The 24,489-nt window shown below is 47.4% G+C and overlaps 9 protein-coding genes across 9 annotated transcripts; 4 read left to right on the top strand and 5 right to left on the bottom strand.

Moving 5' to 3' along the window:
- Nucleotides 1-5,722: 5,722 nt before the first annotated feature.
- Nucleotides 5,723-5,884, bottom strand: M436DRAFT_48209 (uncharacterized protein; the record flags this gene model as incomplete). The annotated part of the gene is made up of 1 exon (XM_013571095.1): nt 5,723-5,884. A coding segment is annotated over one exon (162 nt), but the record flags the coding sequence as incomplete, so codon positions are not given.
- Nucleotides 5,885-8,360: 2,476 nt separating this feature from the next.
- On the bottom strand, nt 8,361-10,036 carry M436DRAFT_64702 (putative major facilitator superfamily transporter; the record flags this gene model as incomplete). Its single annotated transcript, XM_013571296.1, has 2 exons — nt 8,361-9,490; nt 9,547-10,036. 2 exons carry the CDS (start codon nt 10,034-10,036, stop codon nt 8,361-8,363), a joined length of 1,620 nt encoding a protein of 539 aa, XP_013426750.1.
- An 876-nt stretch (nt 10,037-10,912) lies between these two features.
- M436DRAFT_48560 (putative 4-hydroxy-2-oxovalerate aldolase) lies at nt 10,913-11,779 on the top strand (the record flags this gene model as incomplete). Its single annotated transcript, XM_013571148.1, has 1 exon — nt 10,913-11,779. One exon carries the CDS (start codon nt 10,913-10,915, stop codon nt 11,777-11,779), a length of 867 nt encoding a protein of 288 aa, XP_013426602.1.
- Nucleotides 11,780-12,307: 528 nt separating this feature from the next.
- Nucleotides 12,308-14,255, bottom strand: M436DRAFT_64700 (MFS general substrate transporter; the record flags this gene model as incomplete). The annotated part of the gene is made up of 9 exons (XM_013571295.1): nt 12,308-12,542; nt 12,591-12,693; nt 12,746-13,051; nt 13,107-13,202; nt 13,255-13,436; nt 13,485-13,587; nt 13,635-13,784; nt 13,836-13,929; nt 14,115-14,255. 9 exons carry the CDS (start codon nt 14,253-14,255, stop codon nt 12,308-12,310), a joined length of 1,410 nt encoding a protein of 469 aa, XP_013426749.1.
- Nucleotides 14,256-14,715: 460 nt separating this feature from the next.
- M436DRAFT_82806 (uncharacterized protein) lies at nt 14,716-16,589 on the top strand (the record flags this gene model as incomplete). The annotated part of the gene is made up of 2 exons (XM_013571454.1): nt 14,716-14,764; nt 14,833-16,589. The coding sequence occupies 2 exons, from the start codon at nt 14,716-14,718 to the stop codon at nt 16,587-16,589; spliced, it is 1,806 nt and encodes a 601-aa protein (XP_013426908.1).
- Nucleotides 16,590-16,671: 82 nt separating this feature from the next.
- On the top strand, nt 16,672-17,643 carry M436DRAFT_48620 (putative D-3-phosphoglycerate dehydrogenase; the record flags this gene model as incomplete). The annotated part of the gene is made up of 1 exon (XM_013571159.1): nt 16,672-17,643. One exon carries the CDS (start codon nt 16,672-16,674, stop codon nt 17,641-17,643), a length of 972 nt encoding a protein of 323 aa, XP_013426613.1.
- Nucleotides 17,644-17,655: 12 nt separating this feature from the next.
- M436DRAFT_48312 (uncharacterized protein) lies at nt 17,656-19,350 on the bottom strand (the record flags this gene model as incomplete). Its single annotated transcript, XM_013571111.1, has 1 exon — nt 17,656-19,350. A coding segment is annotated over one exon (1,695 nt), but the record flags the coding sequence as incomplete, so codon positions are not given.
- A 608-nt stretch (nt 19,351-19,958) lies between these two features.
- On the bottom strand, nt 19,959-20,925 carry M436DRAFT_48516 (calcium-dependent phosphotriesterase; the record flags this gene model as incomplete). The annotated part of the gene is made up of 2 exons (XM_013571137.1): nt 19,959-20,564; nt 20,620-20,925. 2 exons carry the CDS (start codon nt 20,923-20,925, stop codon nt 19,959-19,961), a joined length of 912 nt encoding a protein of 303 aa, XP_013426591.1.
- Nucleotides 20,926-22,843: 1,918 nt separating this feature from the next.
- M436DRAFT_64697 (putative vitamin H transporter) lies at nt 22,844-24,449 on the top strand (the record flags this gene model as incomplete). The annotated part of the gene is made up of 3 exons (XM_013571294.1): nt 22,844-23,058; nt 23,116-23,851; nt 23,910-24,449. 3 exons carry the CDS (start codon nt 22,844-22,846, stop codon nt 24,447-24,449), a joined length of 1,491 nt encoding a protein of 496 aa, XP_013426748.1.
- Nucleotides 24,450-24,489: the final 40 nt, after the last annotated feature.

Raw genomic sequence — 24,489 nt, 5'->3', positions numbered from 1 at the left:
CTCGGTGTGCGATGTGTCGCAATATGTTATAATATGTCGTAATTTGCGTAGTGTCGTACGTGCCCTCGCGGGCGTTAAAAGCCGAGCGACGTCTATTAACACTAGCGATGTAAAGACGTAATATAAGCAAAATTTTAAATAAGTATCTGTCGCAGTATGTAACAACGTATATAGAGATGTCGCATATAATTTTTGCAGTTATGTAAACGTGAAAAGCGCCGATAACAGAGAATTTTAGGAAGCTAGGGGCCATTATTAGGGGCCATTAAATAAATACCCGATTCGGCTTACCCTAACCCCACACTAACCGGATTCGTCCTAGGGACAGTTGCCCCCTAGGCGTCCTATTAGCTAGGACTAGCTCTAGTCTACTATAAACATACTAATTTTCTACTTAACTCTAACGCCAAAATATTATTCAAAATTCTGTCTACAAACTATGATTTTTTTAGGCTTATTCGATATGATTTTCGTTAAAAAAACTGTCCTATAACTTTTAAATAAATTGACCTCTCGTGGATTTTTCTTAGCATAACTTTATATGGGACTTTTAAATAAATAAGCCTTCTTTATTCGTGGAATTATGGGTAGGATAAGGGGGTTAGACCCATCGCAGTAGGGGAACTCATCTATAGGCTAATAGCGAAGGTCCTCTTACGAAAACAGTTCTTAAAGGACTAACTAGCCCCGTTCTAGCTAGGAGTATAAAGCCCTAGCGGTGTAGAGCCAATTATACACCTACTAGGACACGTAGTAGAAGGGAACCTTAAAGGATACACCTATGTCTGCTTAATGGACTTCTAGAATGCCTTTAACTCGGTCTCCCGATTAGCAGTCGCATATGGCATACTAAGCTATGCCCCAGAGTTCTACAAGGCAGCAAGATGGGCCTACAACGAGCCAGCAGCACTGGTGATGTACGATGGCACAGTTATTACCTCCTCGGAGGGAGTAAGATAAGGAGACCCCCTAGGCCCCCTATTCTTCTCCCTAGGCATCCGGATAACCCTATAAGGACTATAGCAACAGCTATAAAGGACAATAAGCTATAACAGACCCTCCCCCATTATAGTAGCATACCTAGACGATGTCTACATCATCTTAGGGCAGACAGTCTCTATACCGCAGCTAGAGAAATTCCTAGAGGACGCCCCTATTACCCTAAACCCGAATAAAACAAAACTACACTCCCTCACTAGAATCTAGGCAATAGGAATGGAAGTCCTAGGCTCTTTCGTAGGCATAAGGTAGCATAAGGCTAGCTTCCTAGCTATAAAGGTCTAGGAACTCTAGGTAGTGCTAGATAGGCTTAGAAGCCTTCTAAAGCAACACGCACTCCTCCTACTTAGAGCAAGTACGTCTACCCTTCTCTAGCACCTACCTAGGACCATCGGGACACTAGAACCCCTAGCAGAGTATGAGGACATCGATGCCCTAATCCTAGAGATGGTAAAACATCTATAAGGTATAGAGAGAAGAGGAGAACTAGACTAGGACCTAGTGGCCCTCCCTACTAGACTAGGAGGCCTAGGCATCCCTCTCTATAAAGAGATAGCCCGCTTAGCCCTTTAAAACTCGTAGGCAATCTTAGACATCATACTATAAAGGATCCTACCACTAAAGCTCTACTAGCGCCTCCCTAGGGATCCGTCCCCCTCCCCTAGCGACACTAGGGAAGACATCCTAGTAGAGGAATAGGAATAGGACCTCGATTAGGGCCACGATTAGGACTATAATTAGGACTATAACTAGGACTACGATTAGGATTAGGATTAGGATTAGGATTAAGAACACCCTTAAAACCGAGGTAGAAGTAGGAATAGAGCAATATAACATACCTAACTAAGCCTATCCTACTACCTCGCCTAGGACATATAGGAATAACCTAACTTCCTACCTAAACACTAATAGATAGACCCCACTAGCATAGGCCCTACTAGAACCATCTACCGTGCCGGAATCGATAAGCTTAATAAGGCTAGACTTACTAGGGTATAAGAGAAGCTCTCCCTATAACAGGAAAATGTCCGGATAGAAAACTCAGCCTTCCTAGGCCGGAGATGGCTACTAGCACTACTAACCTTATAACCCCTACTACTCTTAGACATAGACATAGCTATAGCCCTCTCTATACGGCTTCTAACCCCCCTAGAAGATAGCTAAAACATCTATAAGCACTACGATAGAGCCTATACCTTTACCTACGAGGATGCCTGCCGTGCTAGGACTAGACAAACGATTATTAAGCATAACAAAGTGTGCTAAGCACTAGCAATAGCCCTTAAAACAGACCCCTCGAACATAGTAACCCTAGAGCCATAAGGGGACTATAGGGGCATCCGAACAGACCTTAGAATTGATAGCCCTAAGGGGACTACCTATCTAGACGTCTTAGTTATCTCCCTAGGAAAGGAAATAGCAAAAAAGGACCCCTATAGCACCCTATCCATAGTAGAAAAGGCTAAGAAACTTAAATACCGCATCCTTAGCCAAGCGTTTAAACCGTTTATCCTAAGCTAGGGGGGCCTACTAGGAAAGGAAACCTTATAAACCTATAAGGAATTCTAGAAGTCCCTTACCCCTAGCACCTCGGATTAGCTAGATAAATACATCTCAACTACCCTAGTAAGGCTCTGAGTAAGAACCTAGCTAGGGTATAGGATAGACTAGTATACGTCTAACTTTCCTATATTACCTCTTTTCTTCTCTCCTTTATATAATCTAAAGACCCTAGGTAATTAGATAAGCAAGTATAGCTTAAGTAGAGCTAGAATAGAAGTCTTTTCTAACCCTAAAAACCCTAAAACCTTTTCTTCTCTCCTTTATATAATCCAAAGACCCTAGGTAATTAGATAAGCAAGTATAGCTTAAGTAGAGCTAGAATAGAAGTCTTTTCTAACCCTAACCCTAACACCCTACGGCCGCTACGTATCTTATCTTATTCTTATTCTTCTTCTCTTATCTCCTCCTTTCCTTAGGACACCCTACGGGTTAGGCGGGCCTCTTCCTATTACTTTTTTTGCCCTCTCTTCTCCTTCCCTTAGGACACCCTACGGGTTAGGCGGGTCTCTTCTTATTAATTTTTCTCTCCCTCCTTCTTCTTTCCTTAGGACACCTATAGGGTTAGGTGGCTATCTTCTCCTCACTTTTTCTCTCTCTTCTCCTCCCCTAGGACACCTATAGGGTTAGGTGGCTCTCTTCTCCTTACTTTTTCTCTCTCTTCTCCTCCCCTAAGACACCTATAGGGTTAACTAACTTCTTTCTCGTCATATCATATATATTATATATATCATATCTTCCTCCTTCTATTTACTCTTGTCTCTTTTGCCCTTTTTATTACCTAGATACGGCTATATAAGATCTACTTTTAAATCTTAACTCCTTTTTTATTGTCTTAACTACCCTACTTCTACTTCTCTACTTTACTACTTCACCCCTAAGCCTAAACTAGCTCACACAATTTGCTACTCTATACCTATCCTTCCCTTACCCTTAACCCTACCTTGCTCTTACTCGCTAACCATTCTAATATTACTATTATGCTGTCGCTGCCATTGTCCTCCTCTAACCCTCCATCTTTAACCGCCTAATCCTATACCTTATCCCTCGAACTAAACAATAATCCTAAAACTATGCCTTAAAGATTATCTCTTACTCGCTAATCTCCTTTAAACTCTCCTCTTTCTCTACACCACGCTCCCTATATCTTGTCCCACTTAATGTATCTATTCTCCGTTAAGCCTCCTCCTACTATTCCTAGCCTCTACCTATACTGCTTACATAGCATACACGGTCTCTAGCACTTTTTATAACTAGATGTCACTTCCATTCGCATTCCCGCCAGTCTTTTCTCTATTACTTCCATCCTCTCTATTAACTCTAGCTTTTTTACTAACGGATAAGCCCTCTATGACGTATAAGAACGTTCTGTCTTACCTAATCGCGCTATGCAGACTAGGCAACATCCTCTATACATCGATAGCTTCGCTTCGAACGCTTCTTTACTACTAATCTCTATGCATATCGGGCGCTTCGACAGTTTAGGGATTTTTCTAGCTCGCTCTAGTCTCTCTACGGCTATGATACTAGCATCTCGGCTATCGTCTTTGCCCTATTGCTATTATCCTTGTTATGTTTGTAATCCCCCTCCTTCTACATTCGTAGGTCTTACACTTCTAGAGTTAATTAGAATAAAGTCGTCTTCGTCTAAGTCGTCTATGTCTAGATCCTCGAAAGATAAAGCGTCGTCGTCGTCGTTGTTAGCCTCGGCTAATGCTTACGGATTACGTATCGACTAGAACTAAATCTTTAGTACACTATATCACTAATTATAGACGCTCTCTAATATTATCGAATAAGACTCGTTACTACACTACTTGCTATGTTAGCTTTCTTAATGCATTTCGTACCATTCTATAAGCTCTACTAATTAGTAGAAGATTTTTAACATTAGTGGGATGGGATTCTCTCCCTAGTGTAAGGCACTAGTTAGCTATAACTCTAAACGTATGAAATCGTAAGGAATCCCTAACTCTGTCTCCTTTCCCTTCTAGTCCTATATAAGCCTAAGTAGAGTGTTATTCGATAACATAACGGCCACGGCTTTAGTAACTATTCCTTCGAATATGTATGTTAGCCTAAAAAGACCCCTTCGTATTACTTTCTCCCTTATCTCGCTCGCTAGATGCCATTCTCCTAGTAAGTAATAGTTAACATAGAACCTTGCTACTAAATTATCGACATATCTTTTAAGTAAGGAAGTAAAGTTCTTTTCCTACTGCCGGATCTATACCGCCCTATAATCTTTATAGTCTATAATGCTATAGTCGTAAATCTAAACAGTTTTCGAACGTCGTCGGAAGTAATAAAGATTATAACGCTAAGCCCACTTGCTTATAACACTATATAATCTATCTATAGAGGGCGACTTACTATAGCCTCTATCCTAAGTTAGCTATTTCGTTACTTCTTCCGGCTACTTGTTAGTAAGACGATTAATATAGGCATTAAGACTCTAAGATCCGTCTATGCTATTAATCTAGAAGGATCTTAATATATATCGACGCTTTAGTCGCTAGACGGCTTCTATTTCGGACGGCGGGCAAACTCGCTTAAGAAGAGTCTACTATATTAACTAGCTTTACGTCTCCCTCGTTATAGCTACTTATATAGTAGTAGTAGCTTCGGAAACCGTAATCCTACTCTTTATTTTTAGAGCTTTTATTAGTATCGCTCGAACGGCGATTAGTCTAGCGCTATCTAGATATAGGAAGTTATACCATTCGTACGAAGCCTATTTATATATTCTTAGAAGAGCTAGCTATAACTTAGTCGGAAACGCGCCGTCTAACCTATAGGTTACTAAGCGCTATAACGGACGATAACCACTTTACTATATAAACACGACGTTAACGTTAGCTATAACACTTTTATCGTCATGTCTGTTAAATGGCTCTACTACTCTTTTTACGTGCCTTTTAGTAATGCTTATCGAGATATAACGGTATAGTTAGACACCGAACGGCTTTTGGAATATCTCTTACCCTACCTTTTAGAGGATAGTTAATAACTATTAGGATAACCATAATTAGGTAGGAGCCTATAAAGTACGAAATAGAAGCCTACTAGATGCTCCATTATTCGACAATTTAGCTTAACGTTAGATTATCTCGGCAAACGGTCGGATATAGACGAGATAGAGGAATAGGATTCTTCCCGCTTACTAAGGAAGATAACGAACGACGTAAAACTCCCTATTAGTAATCTTACGGGCTTTATAATGTCTTATAACATAAATTACGGAACCTTTATATACGTATATCCCGCACTCGGTCGAAGGGCCGTTATAACATTCTAATAATAGAATTTCTATGCCTCGAGGGGCTTAGCCCCTAAGGATATAGAATATAGCTAGAAGTAGCTCGAGCAGCTCCTCCTTAAGCTTAAGATATCTCTAGACTATAGTCGTATTCCATTTATTATCTATAAGTAAACCATTGCCGGGATCCGTATATGCTCTTATAGAAAGCTCTAGGTATGTACTAGATAGCTTATTACTAGGATGATCGATAAATAAGAAGCCTTCTTAAAGGTTATAGAAGTCGTCTTTAATCGACCTAAGGTTAAAGTTAGGCTACTAGTCGTACATTAACCTTATATATAACATCGTTAAAGAGCTAATAATTGTCGAAGCAAAATTGTAGAGTTACTTAATAGAGAAGAAGTCGTCCCTATAATAAAGAGTCTAGTAATCTTCGCTCTAGCGAAATATAAACGCTAGAGGGTCGCTTTATACTATAACTTATCTATAGTCTTAAAGACTCTAAAACTCTCCGAAAGGACTTAGGTAGCCGCGTATTATATATCGTATACGGAATTTATTTAGCCGTTCTAGATAAGCACTCTAAGCCCTCTAACTAATAGTAATGTTCTTATATGCCTTATGTAGAAGAGTAGCCTCTAGGAAAAGCAATCGTTACGTATAGATTAGTCTAGAGAGTTAGGGAGTATAGTCTTTTACTCTTCGAAAAGTTCTTCTATCGGCTAAAAGACCTAAGATCCTAGCGTAGTAAATAAGTAAGCTCGAGTATGTCTAGCCGTCGGTAAACTCTTCTATAGCGAAGAAGACACTAAATCGGAAAATAAGCTCTAAAATCCTATCCCTTACCTACTTTATAGAGATATTAGTCTTATATAACTCGACTACTTAGATGTCGTTCTATAAATCCACATATAATAATAGCACTATCCTTCGCTTACGGGTGCCGTCTACCTCGTTAGAAAGTCCATTAATCTATACTTCTATCTTATTATTACTCTTAGGAATTACATTATCTTATTCCTAGTGTAAATCTTCCTTATTATTATACTCCTCGTCGTTACTAACTTTATAGTCTTCTTCGTCTTCTTTACTATAGCTAATAGGACTGCCTTCTAATTCTATATAGTTCTAGCATCGGTCATCCTAGACTTCGCTAAGCTACTTTAGTTAGTTATCTAAGAGCCTAATCCCGAACGCTAATTCCTACGTAGCGATTAGTAGATAGTAGAGTCTAAAAGCAAAGGCTATAAACCTTTTCTATAACCGGCGATACCGTTAATAACTCGCTTTTCGGCTAAGAAACGTAAATGGACGAGGGCAGAATTCGTTAGACTTCGTACTAGTAAGCTAGTAAAGAATAGGTCTACTAGTACTTCGTATTGTCTCCTCGTAACGATTAAGAGCTTAGTCGACTACTTATAAGAGTATCTATATCCTCTTCTCGTTATGTGCCGGGCTAAATATGTCTATGCTGTCGTAGTAGCCGAGTCGCATATCTCGACTATAGAACTAGTAAGGCCTAACGTCTATTAATCGCACTAGGATGTTACGCTAACAGTTACGATAAACCTCTAGCTATCTAGTACGATTTATCTATAGGCTAGTTAGCTCCGGCATAGCTAAGCTAGTGTCGGATAGATTAAGTACTCGCAGTTACTAGTGTCGGGCAATCATTATTATCTCCTCTTCGTATATCTCCTTAACACGGCTTATAGAAGCTAGCGGGCTTAGACAGGTGACTATTACCGTATTGTAAACGGTCCATTATCGGCTAGATAGAGAGGATGTCTAGGACTAATAAAGCATGATATCTATATGCTTGTCTAATACTTGTCGACTTCGTTAGTGTTTCGTAGCCATATGGCGCCTAATAATATCCTAACTGGTACTCTTCTAACCACACGATTTGTAAGCGTAGATACGAAAGACTTTTAGATTAGGATAAGTAAGAGACCTATAAGGTAGCATAGGTAGGTCTAAAGGGTTAACGATGTATAGTAAATGCACGTAGGATGACAGTCCCGTACGTAACTGTTTAGGTATCTTATGTTTCTCCTATAAGTGAGATGTTAGATAGGAACTAGTGACTAGTAGGGCGCATTTGTAGGTAAGGCATATGAGAGCGTAATGATTAAGATCTATACGCAGTCCGAGAGACTCTAAGCGGTTCGAATCGAACATGGCAACTTAGGTATGGCAAAACCTATCTTAGGATGCGATATAAGAGAGACAGACGTCTAGCAGGAGAGTTATCGGGGCGAAAACAAGAAGGTTTACGCGACGCGTCGTAGACGCACAGACATCTTAGAGATCCGGGGCAGCACTCTACGAAGTTTCGGGGTTGCGCACGAGCCAGGATTTGGGAATCCCCCGGATTACGGAGGAGTATACCTGAGTAGGCGTTAGATAGAGTCCGTAAAAGCCGCTAAGTTACTTAGGCGAAAGCCGACCTCTACGGACTCCCGAGTGCGATTGTCGTAAGTCGTCCGACAGCGCAAAATCCCGTACCGGACGCAGATTAATGACAAGTTCTGGATTTCTAGTACTGCGGTTGTTTTCTAGGGCGCTCGCTACTCACTTCTAGCTGCACCCCATCAGTAGCACACTCCTGTTGCTGAATAACCTCTTCTGTCTTTCTAGACAACCCAGAGTCCCTAACGATCATCGTGAGTGCCAAGCTAGTGGCTATTAATGCGAAGCTCCATACAAATACTGCTCTACTCGCAGAGGCATATGCTTGGGAGATTTGTTGACGCTGCTGAGGAATGAATGAACCGAGATCTGGAGCTGCGAAACTATGGGCTGCGATGTAATGTAACTCCTCCGGTAATGAGCGTCGGAGTGTGTTGGTAAGTAAAGCACCAGATACGGATAACGAGACGGCGGCGCCTAGACTTCTTAGAGTATTGCGACTAGACGTGATAACCGCCCGTTGCTCCTTTGGACAATGGGCCTGTAGTGCAACAAGAGTCGGCTGGAAGATGCTGCCTGTGCCACATCCAGTCAGGATCAAGAAAAATGCCACCAGGCCGAGGTGGGTATTCTTATCGCACATTATCATGAGACCAGACCCCAGTGACCATATGCCAAAACCCCACCAGACAACCTCGATGTAGCGATTGAATTTGCTCATGTAAAGACCAGCCACGACAGAAGCAGCAGACTGAGGTATGACGAGAGACAAGAACAAGACAGCCGACATTAGCGGTGACAGACCCTTGACGTTCTGGAAGTAGAGCGGAAGGTAGTAGAGGTAGGCAAAATAGGAGCCACCGAACAAGAAACTCTGAGCGAGCATGGCCGCGACAGAAGGACATCGGAACATATCCAATGGCATCATTGGTAACGTGGCCCTCCATTCCACAAATAGGAAGAGTATGCCAAAGACTCCACCAACGGTCAGCATGGCGATGACAAGTGGAGAGTCCCAGGATGTTCCAGGATGTCCACCTTGCGAGATGGCGACGAGGACCAGAATGATGAAGACTGTTCCACTGAAGAGACCTAAAAAGTCGATCCTCCGGACAGTTTCCCACAGATTGACCTTTGGCATGTTGGACGGAAGATAGACATAACTAGCCAACGTGACAACCACTGTGAAAGGTGACAGAAGATAGAACAATCCTCTCCATGTCAAATTGATGGCAAAAGCTGATGCAATGAGAGGGCCTGAAAAGGTCGTTAACAAGGCTGCTTTTGGCCGACGTATGGAGGACCATGCTCACCAAACGCATTACCCATCCCTACCATGACACCAAGAATACCCTGGTATTTACCCCGTTCTTGGAGCGTGACGATGTCGCTCACAATCATCATTGACAGACTCGTGATGCCACCATTTGCGACACCAGCAAGACCACGGAAGATATACAGCATGGTCGAATTGACGCTCAGGCCACAGGCAAGATCGCAAAGCGCTAGTAATACGAGAGCAGAGAGCATAATCTTCTTGCGACCAAAGAGGTCACTCAATCGACCGTATAAGACTTGGAAGACAGTGTTAGCTATCAAAGCACTGGTTCCCGCCCAAGTGATACTCGCTTGTGCATTCAGATCTCGAGCGATGGATGGCAGGAGAACTCCTATTCCATTCTGCTCCGCTGCGCAGATGAATAAGGATAGCGCGATGATAGTGAAGACGACCAAGAGTTCCTTCTTCGGTAATAGCTGCGTCTGGTCGTGCAAGGCCTTTTCTCCAGGACCTTGTATAGACATCTTGCGCAGGTACAGTGATGTTCAAATATGTTGGTGTTGCCTTCTGTGAGGTTCTGGGTGATGCTGTCAATAGTTTTGTAAACGCTTTAACCAAGGAAAAGGTGGTATTGAACGCAAGGAGGATATAGGAGACGGATGTTCTCAGGCATATGGTTGTGTCCGACGAGAGCTGCGTCGAGATTTGATGCACACTGAAAATGGAAACGAATTATGAATTATCGAAATGGGCACTACATGTGTATTCAACGCCTCGACGGTCCGGTAAGTCTCTGGACTCCACAGAAGTGACTCACAAACTCAATGTCCCCGCCCTTCCCCACTCCCTTCAAACTATCCGCAATGCAGTTTGTTGACTAAGAGCCTGCGAGCTTCGTTCTTAGGGCTCAGTTCATGCGACGCTGCTCTCCGCGGGTACTCGGCTCACTTACTTTACAGTTTTCCGTCAGTCGGCCATCTGTCTCTGCAACGCAGGCATGAAGTCGAGCCGTCTATTCAGCTCTTCTAGTCACGACTTCTCACTCAATCAGATAGGTTCGGAACAAGTCCTTAAGATTAGCGCTATAACTCGGCCCAAAGCCGAAGCACTGCGGGGTCTCGAAGCGGCTGTCGGAAACCGTCCGATGGCGTAAAGCGGCGAGCTCAGGCACCTCCGACATGTACGTTTGACAACCGAAAGTCTCCGATATACGTGGCAGTTGTATCCTTGCCGGCTGAAGCGGAGTCGGCTGGTGGAGATATGGGAGAATTTGTCATATAAAGACAGAACCTCCTGTAATGACCCCATGTAGTCACCACGCGTCTATCTGCCGGCCTCATCTCGTCAGCTTACTTGTGCTATACCACAAACACCTTGACTACATCGATCTTCAAGTCATCATGCATACCCAAGCATCCACCGTATCGACCAATGGATCTACTTTCACGGTCTCGAATCCATGGCGAGACAGAATCCTAAGAGGCGAGGTCTGCTCAGTCATGTCTTGCAAGTTCTTCGTCAGCAACGAGGTTGCGATGATGGTCAAGATGGCTGGAATTGACGGCATGTTCATCGACATGGAGCACTCTGTTCTGACCATTCGCGACGTATCACAACTCATCCTCGCATGCAACTACGTTGGTGTCAGTCCCATTGTCCGCATTCCATCCAAATCACATTGGCAACTGAGCCGGATCCTGGATGCGGGTGCAGCTGCTGTCGTCATTCCTCACTGCGAAACCGTCCAGCATATCAAGGACATTGTCCGGGATTCGAAGTATGCTCCCCTCGGCATTCGCGGATGCGCCAACAATCAACCTATTCTCAATTTCCAAACAGTACCCACACTGGTGCAGAACGATCTACTCAACCGTGAGACCATGGTGATCCCTATGATCGAGACACCTGGCGCGGTCGAGCTTGCTGACAAATTCTTCGCCGTTGATGGCGTGGACGGCATCCTAGTCGGCTCCAACGATCTCTGCACAGATCTCGGCATTCCAGGCCAATACGACAATCCTCTTTACATTCAATCGGTAGAGAAGATCATCGCTGCTGGAGTCAAGGCGGGAAAGCCTATTGGTATTGGAGGTATCGGCGGTCGTCTCGATCTGCTGGAGCGCTTCTTCTCGCTCGGTGCAACATGGTCACTAAGTGGTGGTGACGGATCAATCCTGCAAGCCGGTATGAACAAGCTTGGTAAGGCTTATGCAGAGATCGATGGCCGGGTACAGGCGTCTCGCATGAATGGCAAGGTAGCGAATTGATAGACAGTTACAGCTTAGCATTCGCGAAGAGAATATCACAACACAATCGATCAGCACTTCAAGCAGTACCGTACCCTTCGAGTCACCACAAAAGAGATGTGCTTAGTTGATATCGTAGCCACCGTTCATGACGTAACAACACTACTCTGAGTCTGCTTTGTCCCGGCTTCAGGGCGGATATTTAAGGGAAAGCAAGGCTGGTTGGATGCAGCGTGAGTTCCGAGACTATAACAAAGCAGAATTGCAACAAAAACACCCGTAGCTGTGGAGGATCCGAAAACCTTCGCTATGTTTACGTCTTCCAAGTGAATTCCATGCTTCAAATTGGCAGCCGGCGATGATGGTCACAAGGAACCGGGACACACTGCTCGGCCATCTACCTGTAAAGCACTGTTGTCAGTAAGACTGATCAACACTTCATCATTGAGACAGATCGATTGCCATGGACCATTATGGAAAGTTTCTTATGACATGTTATACAACGATTGCATCGAGAGTATCTGAGCTGCTTGGACCATAACCCGCCAACTACCCGATGTAACGGAACCCTTCAGCTTCGTCTGCGTACTGAGCAGTGTCAGGACGAGTCCCTGGGGCTGGGGAGCCACCTTCCCTCTTGTCACGACGGGAATTCTCCAATTTGATCAAGGCCATGTAGATGAACGTAAAGATCATTCCGGCAGTAGAGAGTGCAACTTCCACACTGGCTCCTTTCGTGTACCGCGGACCATCCTCAGCTGGGAAGAGATATCCAGAGCCGATACTAGGTGAAGGTCAGTCTTGATCACACAGAGTTGGTGAAACTACTTACGCGACAGCCTGTGCACAAGCGACAGCAAGAGGCACAGCAACGGCACGTCGAGATTCGCTGCCAGCGTTGTTGGCCGACCAAGTGACGATCAGTGGAGTGCAGACTGATTGCGACGGTTAGTAAAGTGTCTCACATCCGACTTGATGAGTACATACTGTAGTGGCCAACTTCAGCAAGAATCAAGGCAACAAAGTGAGCAGGTTTGTTGCTTTCGTGAGCACCAAGGAAAATTGCAAAGCCCACGATCAAGAGCAACCAGCCAAATTGAGTGGGCCAGCCACGATTGCCGAATCTGTCCGATGCCTTTGCAGCTATGATCATACACACGGCAGCTGCTCCATAGGGTGCCAATGTGGCAATTTGTGCTGTGGCACCTTTGAATCCGTTCTCCTGAAGAAGAGTAGGGAGATAAGCACTTAGAGCAGCGCCCGTAATCTGCTGACACATGTTGATGAGCACGGCTGTGGTTTGTTTCAGTTGAGAATACATCGAGAATAGCACGACTGAGCGACTCACGCATAACCTGAGGCCAACGGTAGAACGCGCCGCGTGCGTGCTTCCAGTTGATCTCCTTAACTTCAGGACCCATGCTCATGTAGCGCTCGTACATTACTGTCTTGTGTCAGCTGCAAGCCTGGTGAACCATTTTTTGGGGTGTCCTTACAATAATCTTTTTCCTCGGCTGTGAACCACTTGCAAGATTTTATATCATCCGGCAAAACAATGATGGCGGTAATGGCCAGGAGTACCGTGAAGCCACCCTCAATCATGAAGAGGATGCGCCATGACTCGAGCTTTACGTGGATGAACGAAACGCCATATGCGACTATGCCGTTGATGAATCCACTGCATATTGTTAGCCATACTCTGTGCTCTCGTAAACTTTTGGCTTACCCCAGTGGAGCCATTGCCAGCCAGACGCCAACGCGGATGCCCAACTTCTCTCTTGGATAGAAGCGCGACAAGAAGACCTGAATCAACGGGCCGAAACCAGCCTCTGAGAATATGTCAGCGTTGTAATGCCTGAGAGAGCAAATAACATACCTCCGAGGCCGATGAAAAGTCGACATGCAAAAGCGCCCGAGTAATTCTGTACACCAGCGAAGCACGTAGCGGCCACACCCCAAAGCAATGCGCAGAGAGTGAGGACCGAGACCATACGTGTACGTTTGCCAAGCAGAGCGAACGGTACCACTACGATGTGTTAATTCGGCCAGTCTAAGTGTTGTTTGCAGTGATACTGACTGAACGGAGCATAGGTCACGTAGTAGAGTGAACTAAGAAGCGCGTAGGTCTTTCCTTTGGGATCGTGGCCAAGATCCTTCATCATGCCGAGTGACTTTGCGTTTCCTAAGTTGGATTTGTCTAACGAAGACGAAAGATAGACTGTGTATCAGTCAGTGACAAACTTCCTGATGCGGGAGTCAATTTCGACACGGACTTAGAGTCAGCAGAGGCATCAGGATCAAATCCAGCTATGAGAGTCAGCGCGAGATTCTCGGAGGGACAACGGAGTCAACGAACCTTGAGCATCGTCTTTTTCATGAACTTGGGATCAAATTCTCGGACGACAAATTCCTGTTGCGAGTCCGAAACCGTCTCCGAGGCATCCTCGATGTAGGCATTGTCAAGCTTCTCGACAGCAGACAGGGTTTTGGTGGTCATGGCGAATGCTTGGGTTGAGAGAGGTGGCGATGCTTGTAGTCGGCAAGCTCTGAAGTCGGCGATAGGCACGAGATATATGTCTTTTGGGACGCTCTCGCCGTTAGCAAAGCTTGGGAAGAGATCCCGGGGACCCCAGATGTACCGATGCTGAGCGCTTGCACGACGGACACGCCCCGATCAAGCACAGAAGTCGTTCCGATGACAAGCTCATGCCCTGACAAAGCTTGACGGACTTGTCGGCTTGACGACTGCTTGGGAGGCCCCAGAGAAACTCCACAATCCCACATGGCTAGGGCTCGATGGGTATGCCGGTAGCCATGTGATCCGCGGGGAGTGACTGGTGACTGGGTAGAGTCGAGATTTTCTGCAGGAGCTCTGTGGCGTCGGACATTGGTCGTGCGGGGAAGCGCGATCGGGCAAGCCTCCCAGAGTGCAAAAATCGGGCAATGTCCGAGCAAAGATGGACCTTTCCTTCCTCGTCAACAAATGGCGACCGCCAGACGGAAAGCGTGCGAGCGATGCTGGCGGAGGAAGCAGAAATGCGACAGGCTGCTTCCGACATGCACAAATTGTGCAGAGGCCAATGCTGCTTGTGCATCGCGCAATCTGACCTACGCGCCCGCCCCCGATCAGGTTGGCCTTGCCATTGAACGTGGCGAGAGCTACATCAGTTCGCTCAAACGCAAGGTCGACCATCTGCAAACTCTGCAAGCAAACAAGGAAGCTCGACTGGAGCATCAAAATGTGCACCGCCAGTCAATTGCAGATGGTCCAATGCCCGAACAAGACGACGGCGAGCCTGCCACCGCCAGCCAGACCGATCACATGGAAACACAACACTCGCGCGAGACTCTGGATGAAATCGGAAGTCTTGTGCTGACGGCCATGGCCGAGCCTGGCGATCATGACATCATCTCCGCCTTGTCTACGAGCGCCTTCCTCAGAGCCGAAACTGGAGGTTTCAAGAGAAGCAGTGATCCCATCAACGACTTTCTGGAACAATCGCAATCCGACATTGTCTTCCCGCATGATGCCACGGCTCATTTTCTCGCAAGGTTCCGTGCCGAGTTCGATGCCCGTTATGGCCTTGACTACGACGAATTGGCAGATGACCACAAGTTGGTCGTGTTGCGCCACAATGACCGAGAGGCAGTTGAGGGCGAGATGACTTTTTCATTCGCATTTGTCTATCTTGCCGTTGCCATTGGCATACTTGTGACACCGGAAGCGCGTCATCAACGAAGCCTTGCTATCAAGTTGCACCACGTTGCGACACAGATGATGACCAAGGACGATCTAGATCGATCACCGCTGGCAGGACTGAGGTGCCTTCTTGCACTGACGATATATGCGCTTTACAGCGATCACGGAGGATGTCCATGGCGGCTGGTGAATATGGCTGCTCAACAGGCGGTGCTTCTAGGAATTCATCGAGGCTCTACAGGAGAGGGAGTTCCAAGTGTGACTGCTGCCGGTCGTAGAGTGTTCATCTCATTGTACCTTCTTGAAAGAAGTGTGACGTCGTCTATGCACCGACCATTCGCTTTGCAAGATGAAGACATCTCGTCGGCATTCTGGCATACGAACGACCATCAGAGTGGGCGATTCGAACCGGAGAGACTACACCTTGTCGACCAAGCCCAACTCATATCATCTATGCAGGGCGAGCTGTTGTTTCAGTTCAGCAGTTTCAGGCATTGGGAAGAGACTCTGCCACTCAACTTCGGACATGTCGACTCCTACAGCGATGAGTCGGTAGACGCAAATGGACACTTGCTGCAACTATCCTGTCGAACGCTGGTCAGGATATCTTTATCCGACATTCAAGGTGTTCGCCATTGCAGGCTACACATGTTTGAGAATGAAGAGTCTCTCGAAGAACAGACCCTGTCCCGCGCTCGAACCTTTGCTTCCCTCTTACGCAAACGTCTTGACGAGGGTACCTTGGTTCCATGCAAACTCGATTTCTACGATCTACTGAGCGTTTGTGTTCTGTGTTGCTCGACAGTGGAAGACTCGAGATGTACCAGTCGGCAACATCTGGTGGACCTTCTGCATCTGACGTTGGGTCTGTTCAAGGCCTTTGCCCAAGGTTTCGACGAAGCCAGACTGTTCGGAAAGGCACTGGAGATGATCATCAGCCTCAAATTCACTGACTCAACTGCCATCGGGGTCGGCCGAGCCGAAGACACCCTTGTTCTCTCCATGATCGACACCCCGGGCAAAGTACCCCGCTTCGTTCGGAAATTTCTCCACGACCTTCGAGTTTCGGACTTCCGACGGAACTCTGCCGAGACTCATCCGGTGACTCAAGTGACCACCTACATATACTAGCCAATTGATATGACTGCACATCCGATTCCCACAATCTGTCTTCCATACATTCAAAGTCTCCACAAAGCATCTACAAAGCAAAATGGCTCCCTCAAGAATCGACTCGAGCCCCGAGCCTCAACTGGAGCATAACTCTGGCAAACCGACGGTCTATCTGATCGACGAGTACCACCCCGATGCTGTCAAGCACTGCAAGACTCTCTTCAACGTCATTGGTCCTCAAGATCCAGAGATCAAGAACTGGAGACAGAATGCCCGATACCTTCTAGTCAAAGGATCACAAGTCACCGCAGAAGATATCGCCCAAGCCAAGGATCTCAAAGCAATTGGCAAGCAGGGTGTAGGCATTGACAAGATCGATGCTGCCGCTTGCAAGGCCGCTGGCATCAAGATCTTCAACACACCCGGTGTCAATTCAAATGCTGTTGCGGAGCTTGTCCTTGCGCTTACCATGAGTGTGGCTCGTGAGATTCGTCCGATCGCGCTCAGACAAGGAGCCGGTGAAGCGGTGTCAAAAGCCACTTGCTCCGGTCTCATCCTCACAGGTCGTAGCATTGGCCTGATCGGCATGGGCAATATCAGCCGTCGCGTCGCCGAGATATTCCGTGGCGCTTTCGGCTCGCATATCATCGCATACGACCCCTTCTTGCCTGCGGACGCATGGTCAGATCTTCCTCATGAGCGTGCTGCATCTGTCGACGAAGTTCTATCAGCAGATGTCGTCTCAATACACGTGCCTTTGGTCAAGGACACCAGAAATCTCATCTCTTACGCCCAGCTCGAGCGAATGCAACCAACGTCGATTCTCATCAATGCTGCAAGGGGCGGTATTGTCAACGAAGCAGACCTTGCACGTGCCCTTCACCAAGGCCTGATCTGGGGTGCTGGCCTCGACTGTCATATGCAAGAGCCTCCAACCAAGGAGATGTACGCCAAGCTGTGGTCAAGCCCGAGAGTAGTTAGCACACCGCACATTGGAGCTGCGACAGATCAGACACAGATGGAAACCGCCAAAGCAGCGGTTGACTTCTTGTTCGATTTTGCCAAGCAGTAATAACGTTCTTATTCATTGTCCGTCATCAATAGTATCATCAATCATATGCTCAATCCTGTTCCACATGTCTGCGTTGATGTTGAGGTCACCCCAAGCATACTCGTTTAATCCACCTTCCATTCCCTGCATAGTGTCAAAATTCATGTCAGTCCAGTCCAATTCAGGCATCCATTGGGGATATGCCGGTGCTTGTACTGGCCCTGAAGCTGGATGTAGCCCTTGAGATTGGATGGAGTTAGGCATGAGGACCTCATTTTGTTGTGGTATTATCGGGGCCATGTCTTGAAAAGTGAGTGACGTAGTGTGTGTCTCTCGAGGGGTCGCTGGACAAGCAGTAGTAGTGGGAGAGGCTGAGAAATTTTCGAATACCGATCTCCTCATGGACTCAAAAACCACTGCATAACCCCGAGCGTCAGGCAGTTTCTCCGAGATGGCATCCAAGGTATCACCACAGACCGAAAGTGTAGCATCAAAATCTGGAATCAGTCGACCTGCCCCAGTGCGGCTCTTGGCTTCAGAAGAGACGCAAAAGATGACTGAGAGGCCAGCATGGAACAAGATCTGGAAATAGCTGCGTGTATATGTGACGCGCCCGGTCCGATATAGAGAGGCATACAGCTCGACGACTCGTACAGCGCATCGTGCCCACAGTCGCATAATATCCTGTGATACGCCGCGTCTGCTCTTGAACAGTATGTTGACACCACCCCTCATAAGGAACAGTTTGTCTTTCTCAAGCATAAAGTCGTACCACTCTTGGCTCTCGTACAAGCCTGTGGGCTGCTCGTAACTTGGCGCTGACGTACGCCAGTGGTCCAACTCGGCGAGGAACTTGTGGAGACTGGCGTAGATTTGACCTGTCGCCATGAACGATCGATAGTGATCTTGGCTGTTACTGCTCATGGCAAGCAGTTTGCTGCGTATACGAGAGGTTATTTGTCTCAACTGTACCATGTAGATGAAGACAGAGAGATCCGACGAAGTTACCAGAGTGGAGCCTGAACCGGAAGATGCGCGGGTATCGAGACCTATCTTCGAAGGCAGATCTACTTCGATATCATGATCAGCAATCGCAAAAGGTCGACCCAGCGTCGTAGAGCTGTAGCGGTCCAGCAGATAGCATTCCCAAAAGATGCGCTGGTTATGTTGTTTGTCCAGATCCGGTAAACTACTGGGTGATATCAATGGCAAGTGATATTCCATCTCAATGCACGCCCTCATACACTGGCGCGCGAGCTCCCAAAGTGATGTACCAACATGATGATAGACACCAAATCGAGCCACAAGCAGAAGATTCTGTACACCCTGCTTGCCAGTGGTATACGGAATGCGACCAAGATGTCGCATCGCACTCAAGTAGTATCCATACGGGTGCTCGCGAATTTTGCCATTCCGATACATTGTGACGGCGGCGATGGCGAAGATCATCAAGATAGTGAACATGTCTTGTGCTCCTGGTTGCTCTGTTCCTGTGGCACGGTATACCCTGTCAAAAGATTCGTCGATGTGGGTGACCAGGAGAAAGGGATGCATAAGCTGCGAGCCTCGGAGAAAGGTATCAAGCAGCTGAGTGGCCATTTCTAATTGTGGTAGCTGATGTTGAGTGGCTAGTGGCTCTGCAATCCTGGGCTTGTATGCCAAACATTGCAGCAGTCGTTCTCGTGAAGCTTTCCACGCTGATGATGAGAACATGAACTGAAACAGACTTGGAAATTTAGCAATGAGCAGATGGTTGATGGAGTCTACTCAGCTCACTTCAATCCAACTTCGTCACCAACGAATCTCCTGCCACGATGTCGACTTGCTGCAGGACTGTCACCACTGTCATGCGTTGGAACATTGTGCTCTTCGAGAGATGCTCGAAGATTGCGTTCTCTCTGCTCGAGTTGAGCGATCTCCCTGCGTCAGAGATCAGCTTGATCTCCAGGAAATGCGGAAGGAGCGTGTACTCACTCACGAGAATAGACTTGGGCAGAGAGTTGATCCTCGAATATGCATTCTGCTTGCGACGCGACACAGGCTGAACATTTCGGAACGCCCTTGTTGCACTATCCCGACGGCCATCAGAGCTGTACGCGCGCAGAATCATCGCATCATCCGCGCACCTTGATTTTTCTCCGACGGCAAACCTGGCATGATGGCAAATGGCTGTCGCCTTCTTCCATTGTTGTTGTTGTTGTTGTTGTCGCTATGGTTCATCGCATCGTGAGCTGAAGCCAGCAGCAAAGCGCAAGCGCGAGCGGCAAACACAAGCCGGGGTGAAGTTTGAGCACAGACGTTGCACGTTTTGCTTATGTCATCCATTGCGTTGTTCTCTATCTGAACATGGCCCCTCGACAATGCCATTCTACCGTCTGAATATTGCCCTCTAGACTGTCTGTGATGTAGATTGTTCTACCCTCTGGGCCCCCGAATGTGCAATTGGTCAAGTTGATCCCTACTGAACCACTAACAATTCTGGCCTTAGGTACGCCGTGTTTGTCCACCACAAAGATCGAGCCAAGACTCGGGTGACAGATGAGCACATTGCCTTCCTCGTCTAGGACGACCCCATCGGGTCCGGCGTTGCCAAACGATCTGAAGAAGACTCCTGCCTTGGACGTGGATCCGTCGCTATGCAGTGGAAGTCTCCACACTTCATTTGACCTGGTCATAGCGACGTACAAGAAGCGCTCGTCGAGCGACAGGGCAAGTCCGTTGGGAGAGATGCCGTTGTTCACCAACTTGTCAAGTCTGCCATCGGTACCAAGACGATACACTCTACCCGACTGATCAGTCATGCCGGTCTGTCCTTGATCGGTGAAGAAAACGTTGTCCTTGCTGTCGATGATTACATCATTGACTCCCTTGAAACTTTCGAGATTGTTCCTAGTGAGCAGATTTGACACCTCGTTTGTACTTGGATCAAAGAGTAGAAGGCCCTTTTCGAGTGATGAGTTTAGAGGTCCCCCGTTCAATCGCTTCGGCGCTGCTTACCTTCTTGTAGTCTGCAACAATGAATTTGCCGTCCTTGCGCCGAGCCATGCCGTTGGGTTCTCCATCGTACTGCACGCAAACAGTAGCGTTGCCATTATGCTGGTCCACTTTCAGGATGCGCCCGTATGGAACGTCGGTCACAAAAAGGTTGCCATCTCCGTCACATGTTGGGCCTTCAAGAAAGATATTCTGGAAGTTTCCAGTGAAGCCTCCTCGCCAATCGCTTTCGCCTTTGCAGCGCAGAGTGTCCGGTATGCGCGTCAATACTTGCGCTTCGATGACTGGAGGGACCGGATAGAAATTCATGTTTGTCTGCAAATGACAAGTTGTTGCTAGAGCTTGGGCTTTCATGCAATCGGCCTTTACCTGGAATCAAACACTGCAAACACACGACCCAGCTGACTCGGGGTGTGTCCGACGAGAACTCCTCTTCCAACGCCCGGGTCCGACAGCAAGGCTTCCGACTGCTCTGCAATAGGCTTTTGGGACCCACACACATGCGAAGGATTCATTGCGGGGTATTCACCAGCTGGAATCGTGGGCAAATCGGGAACATGCTTCTTCCGTCGCACGGCCTTCCCACCGTCCAGGGACATTTCCGATGTTGTTTGGTACCGCTGCATCTGCCGTCAATCTTGCCGGATGACCAAGACTCTCATTGCTCGACTTTGGAAGACATCCGAGGAGATGTCCGACTAGTATCTGTATACTTGCGCAGTCATCAACAGCCTGGCTGGCGTTGCCAAGCAATTTGATCAAGATGAGATAAGTTGTGGTTGTTGCAGACACCCACTTATCGTTATCGTAGGGACTGTCTCATCAATCATTGTGACGAGCTTGTTCCGCAAGAGTTTGGCTCGCTATACGGAATGTGGCTTGTCGACAGCTCGAAGTGGTACTCGGCTTCTTCGTCAACCATGAAATCGCGAAACACAATGCTGGTAGCAACTGTTAGTCGTGCTTCGAATTGCATCGCGTGTCTGTCCTGTCAGTCACGGACCGAAATCTCTTGGACTATCAGAAACCTCCAGGTATCTGATGTCTGTCGACAGACGAGGAGAAGCTATTCAGTTCCTGCAGAAGATCCGTCACCTCACTAAAGCTATTCGAAGAGGCGTGCTGGTTGGTTGGCCTGCGAGACTTCTGCTACTGTCGAGACATGGTGCCCATTCTATCTCGCCTTCCTTTGTCACACCTTTCGCCAGAAGCTTGGTCTAGGGGTCATCACCCATTGTCTATCATCTTGCCACTCTCCTTGACTAGCACGCCATTGCTGGCGACAAAACTATATTTGCATAATGACGATCTTTGCAGTGATAGGATGCCTGCTGCTAAGCATGTCGAGAGTGCTCAAGAAACAGCTCACACCGAAGCTCACGGTACGGTGACAGCCTGCTATCTACGATCAAGATGAGCTTGACAATGAGCGAGGTGTGTCTCCTTTACCACCGGGAGAGTTGATCAGGAGATCAGTCGCACAGTTCCCAGCCCAATGGTCTTCGTATTAAATACATGCTATGTTCACTTATCTGGCCGCTATATGGGGACCTTTGTATCGAAACAGTCCATACCGCGAGCTTAACATTGTTATCTACCGACTGCAACATTGATTCACCGAGATTTTGTCGTTACCTCAACAGTGGAAAGCGTGGTCTTGGAAGGATGCCACAAACCAACGCCTGAATCTTTGCAGTCGGCATAGTGCTGCTCGCTCGGTCCTTATTACACCTTCATACTCCTCAGCTACACCACGTCCATCCTTGGCATCAGGACATCTCGGACTTTCGTCTTGGTAGAAGTTGCCCAGTCGCCAAGGTCGCCAAGTTCAATGGTCGTCGGAATGCAGCCTGGGCGAATCCTCTTGGACAAAATTTCGTGGAGTATCGCTGTATACTTTGCTCAAGTCTACACTCTTTACTTGGAATCTGACTGGCTTGTCTTATTTGCATAGCCCCCCGATGCGATCGGCCCAGCAGACTCTGCTATCGGAATGGGTCCGATATGCTCAATTACCTTCTTCAGAGGCGACCTGGAAGGTTCTCAATGGCAATGCATCAAACCCCGGACATGGCAGTGAGCTGCGGGGGCATCGAGCGTCTGTGGCGCTACCCCGTGGGGCACTCGTGAGATCAATATAGTGGTAAGTGCGCAGATCTATAAAGCTGGCCATCTCTACGCACCTCTGGAACGATATATCCAAACAACTCGATCTTACCAGAACACCATGCCTCTCTCTCGCCCTCAATCCCCAGCCTCCTCCTTGAAAAAGGAGCAGGCGATCGAGCACGTCGAAACTGCTGCCGTCGAACCTACATATCTCGAAGGGTTCCCTCTACTTGTTGGCAAGTCCGAAGAGGAGCTTGCCATCCTGAACAAGAACGTTCTGAAGAAGCTCGACTGGAAATTCTTACCATGTATCACGGCCATGCTGCTGATGAAGTGAGGTTCATCCACCTGTAACGCTCACGACTACATGCTGACAAGATTCGTTTCAAGTTATCTCGACCGTATCAATGTCTCCAATGCACGTCTCGCTGGCATGCAGGAAGATCTCGGCATGAACGATGTCATGTGGTCCACTGGTATCTCAATGTTCTACGTCGGCTATATCATCTCGCAAGTCCCAGCCAATGTCATCATTGCGAAGGGCAATCCTCGAATCCTCATGCCCTGCTGTATGCTCGCCTGGTCCGCTGTCACGATCTGTATGCCTGCAATGAAGAGTGGCTGGTCCTTCTGTGTATGCCGATTCCTTGTGGGTCTCACTGAGGGTCCATTCCTTCCCGCCGTCTCTCTCATGACATCCTCATGGTATACAAAGCATGAGTCTCCTCTTCGCATGGGTATTTGGCACGCAGGAAACATCATCTCCAACGTCATCTCAGGCCTGCTCGCAGCAGCTATATTGACAAACATGGATGGTATTGCTAAGCTTCACGCGTGGCAATGGTTCATCATACTGGAAGGTATTGTCAGCATTGTGGTTGCCTTGACAGGCTTCTGGCTCCTGCCTAACTGGCCAAGCAACACCGGAACGTATTTCTTCACCCCAGAAGAGTCTGAGATGGCTCAATGGCGCGTCCTTGTGTCCGCTGGCGGTGTATCGGAAGACGATGAGGGCGACTACTGGGGCGGTGTTAGCCAGGCACTCCGGGACCCCTTCACATGGATGTTCGCCGCGATGCATTTCGCGCTCATCATCGCTCAATCGTTCAAGGATTTCTTCCCATCTGTGAGTCCTCGCCTGACTGCATTGACTTCGTTATAGCCAGTACTAACTCGACGTACAGATCATGGCCACTCTAGGTTTCTCAAAGACAGTCACGTACCTCGTTCAGGCACCACCTTACGTCATTGCCTACTTCGTTACGCTCGGTGTCTCCTGGTCCAGTGGTCGCCGTCTCGAGCATTGTTATCATATCATAGGATCTATCGCAATCTGTCTCGTCGGTGCTGTTATGATGATCTCGACCCTCAATACAGGCGCAAGATACTTTGCCCTGATTCTTCTCTGCTCCGGACCATTCGTCGGACTCAACATTCAGATCTCCTGGGAGACGACTGTGGTACCCAGACCCCGTACCAAGAGAGCTGCACTGATCGCCATCGCCAATTGTGTCAGCAGTGTCAGTCACTGGTTCTCGCCGTACTTCTTCCTCACCAGTCAGGAGCCCAGATATCAGACTGGAGGCGGTGTCATTATTGCTGGATGTGGTTTGACTATTGTTTCTTGTTTGATTGTCCGATGGTGGTGTATGAAGAAGAATAAGGCGCTTGACAAGCTGGAGGCAGAGACAGGAAATGTCAACACCTGGCGCTTCGCCACTTGATTCAGAGGAGTTTGAGGACGCCATTCCGGCAAGTCTCAGA

The sequence above is a fragment of the Aureobasidium namibiae genome (assembly GCF_000721765.1).
Source record: "Aureobasidium namibiae CBS 147.97 unplaced genomic scaffold scaffold_10, whole genome shotgun sequence".
Taxonomy (NCBI): domain Eukaryota; kingdom Fungi; phylum Ascomycota; class Dothideomycetes; order Dothideales; family Saccotheciaceae; genus Aureobasidium; species Aureobasidium namibiae.
Note: the sequence above shows the minus strand (reverse complement) of the source record. Positions and strands in the feature narration are given on the sequence as shown.